The sequence below is a fragment of the Megascapheus bottae genome, chromosome 24 (genome assembly GCF_031878675.1).
Source record: "Megascapheus bottae isolate mThoBot1 chromosome 24, mThoBot2.hap1, whole genome shotgun sequence".
Lineage (NCBI taxonomy): Eukaryota > Metazoa > Chordata > Mammalia > Rodentia > Geomyidae > Megascapheus > Megascapheus bottae.
In genome coordinates this window covers 11,152,176-11,159,863 of record NC_143532.1, presented here as the reverse complement: position 1 = coordinate 11,159,863, position 7,688 = coordinate 11,152,176, and the positions used below count along the sequence as shown (strand labels likewise).

The window sequence follows — 7,688 nt, the reverse complement described above, 5'->3', positions numbered from 1 at the left end:
TGAGAGCTGTGACTGGAATTCTATTACTTTTTTTTTGGTGGGTCATGGGACTTTAACTCTGGGGCCTATGCCTTATCCCTGACCTCTTCAGCTCAAGGCCACCACCCTACCCTTGAGCCACAGAGCCACTTACGTTTTCCGGTGGGTAATTGGAGATAAGAGTCTCATGGTCTTTAGTGCATGGGCTGGCTTTGAATGTCAATCCTCAGATCTCCGCCTCCTGAGTAGCTAGGATTACAGGCATGAACCACCATGCCTGGCTAATGCTTTTCTTCTTTCCTTTCTAGTTGATACTTTTTGTTGTTGTTTTGAGGTCTGGGCACTATCACTGAGCTTTCTTGCTGAAGACTAGTGCTCTACCACTTGTGCTACAGCCTCACTTCAGGTTTTCTTGTAGTTAATTGGATGTAAGTCTCACAGACTTTCCTGTTGGCTTTGAATAATGATCCTCAGATCTCAGCCTCCTGAGTAGTTAGGATTTACAGGTATGAGTCACCAGCACCCGGCTGTAATATACTTTCTTTTGGTGCCAGCCCTGGAGTTTAAATTCAGGGCTGGGCACTGTCCTTGAGCTCTTTTGCTAAAGGATAGTGCTCTATCCCATGAGCCACAGCTCCACTTCTGGCCTCGATGATAGCTAATTAGAAATAGAATAATGTGCTTTCTTGCCTGGGTAGGCTCTGAACCACCGTTCTCAGATCTGTCTCCTGAGTAGCTAGGATTATAGGTTTGAGTTACCAGTGCCAGGCTAGAAATATGTTTTTCTTTTTGTCACCTTATTGCACTGCCTATAACTTCCAATAAGACATTAAAGAGAAGTGGTGAGAATGACATCTTTGCCTTGTTTCAGGTCTTAGTGACAAAAGCATCTAGTTTTGACCATTAAATATGTCTGCTTTGCGTGTTTGGTAGATGTCTTTATTAGGGTGAGGATGTTTGCTGCCTTTGTTGCTGTGGTTATTTTCTGGTAGTACTGAAGACACTACTCAGGGTCTCACACTTGATAGATAAAGTGCTTTATCCCTTGAGCCATGCCCTTCATTTTTTTGGCCATTTTACGAATCTTAAGTAAATACTGCATCTTGTCAAATGCTTTCTCTGCATCAACTGATTTACAAGTGTCAAACCTGACTTGTATTCCTGGAGCCTTAGTTTCTCTACGTTGCCACACATTCATTGCATCTGCATCCAGGGCCAATCAGCAGGTTGGAGATGGGTAAAAAAACAAAACCAACAAAACTAGATGAATGAAGCCTGTTCTGAGAGCTGTGGAGTCAAGGCTCCCAAGTGACAGGAACGGTTCACTCCTTGTCTCAGTGCCGCTGTCACTGCTGCAGCCCCTCATGTAGCAGGGTAGTATTTTGTCTGGGCACCATGGCAGAAGGGAAAAAGAACACATGGATCTCTCCCACCATCTCTGAGCCTTAGAAGAGCCTCTCATACCAGAAGGGTTCTTGGGTTCTCATGTGGAGTGTACTCCCAGGGTGCAGGCTGCCGGAGTCTAGGTCAAGCCACAAAAAAAGGGCAAAAGGCAAAACTTCAAATTCTTTTCTTTCCTACCTGCCCACTGCCATTTACATTTCAAAATCTTCAGCTGGTCTAAGCATTCTCTTTAAGAGTATTAGTTGCATTAACAGAAAGGAAAGAAGGTATTTTCTCCCAGAATTGAAACAGGCCTTCCTGTATTTAATTTGTGAAAGAAAGGAAATGTGGATGTTTTCAAAACTGAAATTAAAATTGTAAAGTTTTGTTATAAACTTAACATTAATTTCCTACAGGGAAACACCTTTTTTTGAATGGATGAACAAGTGCTTTTTCCCTTGGCAGTTCTCAGAAGTAAATATAATTCACTTTGTTATATGGGCTGTCAACCATGTCAATGGTATCTAGCTAACAAACTGCTGAGCTCAGATTTTTCAAAAAGATGAACTAGAAGCCAGGCAGGGTGGCTCACATCTGTAATCTTAGCTACTCAGGAGGCTGAGATCTGAGGATCGTGGTTCAAAGCCAGCCTGGGCACTAATGTCCCTGACTCTTATCGCCAATTAACTACCAGAAAACCAGAAGTAGCATTGTGGCTCAAGGAGTAGGGTGATAGCCTTGAGCTGAAGAGCTCTGCAAGAGCGCCCAGGCCCAGAGTTCAAGTCTCATGACCAAAAAAAGGAAAAGAAAAAAAAAAAAAGATGAAATAGGCTTGTGGTGGGAAGAAATACCAAATACAGGAAAGTACACATTATGACTGGAACTTTAAAACAACACCACCACCACCAAAACCTCTGGCAGGGAAGAGAATGAAAGGAGGTGAATGAAGGGAAGGAAAGAGGGAACTAAATGAAATGAGGGAAGAAAAGGAAAAAAGTTAAGATTTGAAAGTGTGCCTAACCTACCAACCCAAATGGGGGAAGGTACCAAAAGAATCAAGGTGCTATTACCAAAAGTGCAGGGGAGAATTCTGAATAAGCAAAGCGCAAAACATACATGGAGCAACAGATAAATTCAAAGAGACAATTAATAAAAAAAGCTTTCCTAAAAGCATGCTATGAACATCTTTCTCCCCTGTTCTTCAAAGATACCTGATGAATCTTTTAGTTAATGAGATACATATAATCAACAGTTTGCCGAAACAGATCTCAAAGTTTTAACCTTAGAATTCCTTTCTAAACCCTGGTGGCTTGTGGCTTATATCCATAAACCTAGCTACTCAGGAGGATTGTGGTTCAAAGCCAGCTCAGGTAGGAAAAGTCTGTAACTTTTTATTTTTTCACTGTGCTAGGGACTGAGTCCAGGGCTTCTTTCACTAGATTGTACCTTATCACCGTATCACATCTCAGTACATTATTGCAATTCTAGCTGCTGGCTTCACTGCAGTCTCATGGGAAATCCTGGGCTAGAACCACTGGGCTAAACCACTACCAAGATACTGACCTCTGCAAACTTACCAATTTAGTATTTGTTGTTTTAAACTACTAAGTATCAGAAGTAATTTGATACACTGTAATAACAGCAAACAGTTAAGTATAACAAAGATCTACAATCTAGTAGAGAGCAAAATCATAAAGCAGTCAAGGTAAGAATATAGCTGACTACTTAAGGGAGTTCAGATTTTACTGACAGATTGCATTCATGAAATTACAACAAGAAATCTGTGAATGTGGCTCACACATACAATCCCAGTACTCAAGAGGCTGACACAGGAAGATCTCAGGTCGAACTGGATTACACAGTGAGATCCTGTCTCAAAGATAGATAATGAATAAAACAATCACTTTTTGTTGTTGGTGGTCACTGGGCTTGAACTCCGGGCCTGGGTGCAGTCCCTGAGCTTTTCAGCTCAAGGCTAGCGCTTTACCATTTGAGTCACAGTGCCACTTCCAGTTTTCTGGTGGTTAACTGGAGATGAGTCTCAGGGACTTTCATTCCTGGCCTGGCTCTTAGCCTCCTGAGGAGCGAGGATTATAGGCATGAGCCACCAAGTTTTTAAAAAGACAAAGATTATATATCCATCCAAAGACCCTCCCAGTAGAGGGACCAAATGGCAAACCTAAGCGCTGTTCTCTAAAGGAGCTGCCCAAATTACTCTGAACGCTTACCATTTCTTCTCACTCAAAAGAACTTTAGATGTTTTGGAAGTACATGTGATTAACAACCCTTGTTGACTTTTCTGGCATCCCTCCATCAACTATACTAAAATCATACTTTACTAAACTACACAGCACTAAAAATCAAATGTAGAATTATTCTTTTTTGGAATTGAATCAGTGTTTAGGCATTCTTTCAAGACCAAAAGTAGTTCCTATTCAAGGTTTTTCATTAGATAAAGTATCTGTGCCCAGGCATACTAGCTGTTTCTACCAGGACACTTGAAATAATGAAGGCTTTCTCATGTCACTTTCCCCTCCCATTCCAAAATCCAGTATCTTTTTTTTTTTTTGGTCAGTAGAGGGGCCTGGGCGCTGTCCCTGAGCTCTTCAGCTCAAGGCTAGTACTCTACCACTTGGGCCACAGCACCACTTTCGGTTTCCTGGCAGTTAATTGGAAATCAGAGACTCAGACTGTAGTGCCGAGCTGGCTTTGACCGGTGATCCTCAGATCTCATCCTGGTGAGTAGCACCCTTCTGATCCCAGCCTTTTAAAAGGTGCTCTTTTCTTCCAGGTTGTTTACATTCCTCTACCAAGGAAACACCAGTTATTCTTCAACCCACACCTTTGCATGCCTTGGTCACTGAAGAAGAAAAACCATTTATGACTGTTTCCCACAGCCATTTTTTTTTTTGTGTGGTTCATGGGGCTGGAGCTCAGCCTGAACACTGTCCCTGAGCTCTTCAGCTCAAGGTTACCACCCTACCCTTGAGCCAAGCCCCACTTCCTGTTTTCTAGAAGTTAATTGGAAATAAGAGTTTCAGGTCCTTTTGTGCCTGGGTTGGCTTTGAACCTTGATCCTCAGATCTCAGCCTCCTGAGGATTATAGGTGTGAGCCACCACACTGGCATCTTCTTCTTCTTTTTTTTTTTGGCCAGTCCTGGGCTTGAGCTCAGGACCTGAGCATTGTTCTTGGACTTTCTCAAGGCTAGAGCTCTACTACCTGAGCCTCAGCATCACTTCCGGCTTTTTTTTTTTTCCCTATGTATGCGGTACCGAGAAATCAATAGCATTTTGCCTTACTTCTAAGAATACGACCTTGACATTCCTTCTTTTCTAGCTGGCTCATTATCCCAACAGAATGGAATCCCCTCAAAAGGAATGCTTTCTAAACCTCTCTATCTGCAGACAATTGCATGAAAGAGCTCAGTTTGCCCCACATTTCCCAAGGCCACGGGTACTCCCTTTGATTTATTAGATAGTGACCAAACCTCAGACCACAGACACTGTGTTCCTTCGATAAAACTCCTGAACTGTCAGCCTTCATAACCAATCCATGTCCCATGTACAGCATCCTTTTCTGCTAGAGCCAGAAAGGAGGAAGGTCACTAAAATTTAAAAGGCCTGGGTGGAGAAAGGGAGGCAAGAAGACACCCGTATGCACAAGCTTGCTTGCTGTCTCACCACACTTGTCTCCAGATCACACACAGATTAAGCATTGCGTCCTCAGACCCCTGACTTCTGTTAGGATTAAAAAATAGGAAAAGAAATGAAAATAAAGCCTTACAGCCTCCTTGACAAGTTTTCTACTTGATTCCACTACTCCGTCTGTCAAGGTAAATTCCGTTTTAATCATCTCCAGCACATTGATAGCTGATTCCAATGGTGTGAGCTCAGCCTCCATATCAAAGGAACAGTCTAGGACAAAGCAGAGTTTTCACTTTAAGCTCTTTTCTTTTTGTGGGTCATGGGGCTTGATCTTGGCCTGGGCACTGTCCCTAAGCTCTTCAGCTCAAGGCTAACATCCTACCCTTGAGCCAAGCCCCACTTTCCGTTTTCTGTTTTCTAGGAGTTAACTAGAGATAAGAGTCTCAGGTCCTTTTGTGCCCAGGCTGGCTTTGAACCTTGATCCTCAGATCTCAGCCTCCTGAGTAGCTAAGACTACAGGCATGAGCCACCTCACCCAGCCTTTAAGCTCTTTTCTAAGAGGAAAAGTTATGTCCATATATACACATGGGTGTATATATATATATATACATATATGCATATATATGCACTAATAATTACACACATTTATACATACATACATTTACATGCACATGTTTGCGCATGCAACGATACTGCAAGATTTGAATTTATTTGCTGATGTACTTGCTACAGGGTTACAAACATAGTAAGGGTCTAAACTCAAATTAGTGAATTTAAAGTGGCCAGCTTTTAATACTTCTCTTTTTAGCAGGGTTTTGAACTCATGGCCTAGAGCTCTCATTTTATTCATAGTTGATGCTCTACTACTTGAGCCTCACTTTCAGTTTGGCATTTTGGATTTTTCTGCTCAGACTGGCTTCAAACTAGATCCTAAGATCCTGAGTGGCTAGGATTATGGTGTAAGCCACCATCACCCAGTGCTTTGAATACTTTCAAGACAGATTATTTTTCAAGACATGCATCTGCCCCTCAAATTCAGAATAAAGGCATCTTTCTCTGATACATGTGACCAGAATACGGTCATTTGTTAAGCCTCTGTCAAATTCAATTCAGAAAAAAACAAAAAAACAGCAAAAACGCGTTCCTATTCTGAAAAGCACTTTACCAGTGGGTGGGTGAAATGTGTTCACATTAACATAACTAGCTTTGAACAATAATAAAGTTATGTGAGTAACTAACAGGTGGGAAACACACACGCACAGAAATACAGCAAATCTTAAAAAAAAAAAAATCCAAGCCAACCTGTACTGGAGAAGAACTGAAATACACCCATTTTAGAATTTTAAAGACCCCCCCCCCCCCCGCCATGATGACAAGAGCATGCTTTCACCAAGGAATCCTGCAGTACCCGAGGGAAGTTTGAAAGCAACAAAAACCCTACTTAAGCTCAGGAGAAACAAACAAAAACCGCAAAAGGAACCGTACCTAAATTTTCCCCTTCTTCAATGCGCGACAGACACTGCATCACACGCAGCAGCCGGGACACGGCATGTTCCTTTCCCAAGGGCCTGACAAGCAGAGCTAGGAGAGAAGACGTGGTTGGCCTGGCGAGCCCCGCATGGTCTCGAGCCCCGGGGCCCTGCCGACCCCCGCCTCCGCGCCCGGCCCTCACCCTGCATGATGTCCCGGATCTGTCGGAAGTCCCCGTACCGGCTCCCTCGAAAGGCCCGCAGCGCCTCGTGGAAGTAGAACTTGAGCACCCAGCGGTTGACCGCCTCCTCCAGCCGGGCTTCCCCCGCGCCCCGCTCCGCCGCGGCCCCCATCCCCGGCTCGTGGCGCCCCCGCCGAGCCCGCCCGCCGCTCCGAGAGGCCCGCCGCCCCGCTGCCCGCCCGCTGCGGTCACTGTTCCCGCCTCCTCCTGCCATTGCATCCGATCGCCTCGCGCCGTCCCCGCCCTCCCGTCCGGGCCGCTTTCTCGGCTGTGACGCCGCCGGGTCACGCACAACGCCCGGGCCGGAAGCAGGGCCCGCCGTCCCGGCTCCCGCGGCCATGATATCAACAGCGTTCCAAGCCGCCCGCGGGCTTCTGGGAGGGAAAGGAAATGTGTGTGGATTCCTTGTCGGAATCCGTAGTTCCCGAAGTTCCTGCCGCAGTGCGTTCTGGGACGTGTAGTCCGCACTGCCCTGGGACGATGAAAAGTACCAGCCATGTTTTGAATTTAAAGAATTCTCCCCTGGCTGGGCGCGGTGGCTCACGCCTGTAATCCTGGCTGCTCAAGCGGATGAGATCTGAGGATCAAGGTTCAAGGCCAGGCTGGGCATGAAAGACGGAGCGACTCTTATCTCCAATCAGAAGAAGGGAAAGTGGGGCTGTGGCTTAGGGACAGCGTCCAGGCCAAGAGTTCAAGCCCCAGGACCCACCAAAAACAAATACAAAAAGAATTCTCTACTGGACGCAGGACAAGTTAAAGACACTGAAAAAAAATTAAAAAGTGCATATTAGACATTTTGAGAATTGTGGTAAGGCGCATAGTAGAAAATTTAATAAATTGGTATTTTAGCAAATAATGTATAAAGTCAGTACAATCCCACACAGAGTCAAGAAATGACTGCTCAAAACTTTTACAAATAGAAGGCCAGGAGTGTGGCCTGATGGTAGAGTGCTTGCCTAGCATGCATGAG

At 44.7% G+C, this 7,688-nt stretch overlaps 1 protein-coding gene across 1 annotated transcript in view; it reads right to left on the bottom strand.

Moving 5' to 3' along the window:
• Nucleotides 1-7,070, bottom strand: part of Terf2 (telomeric repeat binding factor 2) — a 29,387-nt gene extending 22,317 nt beyond the window's left edge. The window contains exons 1-3 of the mRNA XM_090357371.1: nt 6,680-7,070; nt 6,493-6,588; nt 5,147-5,277 (exon numbers count right to left, since the gene is read on the bottom strand). Of these exons, the coding sequence (XP_090213497.1) occupies nt 5,147-5,277; nt 6,493-6,588; nt 6,680-7,058 (606 nt within the window). The 5' untranslated portion in view covers nt 7,059-7,070. The remainder of the gene's footprint in view (nt 1-5,146; nt 5,278-6,492; nt 6,589-6,679) is intronic.
• Nucleotides 7,071-7,688: the final 618 nt, after the last annotated feature.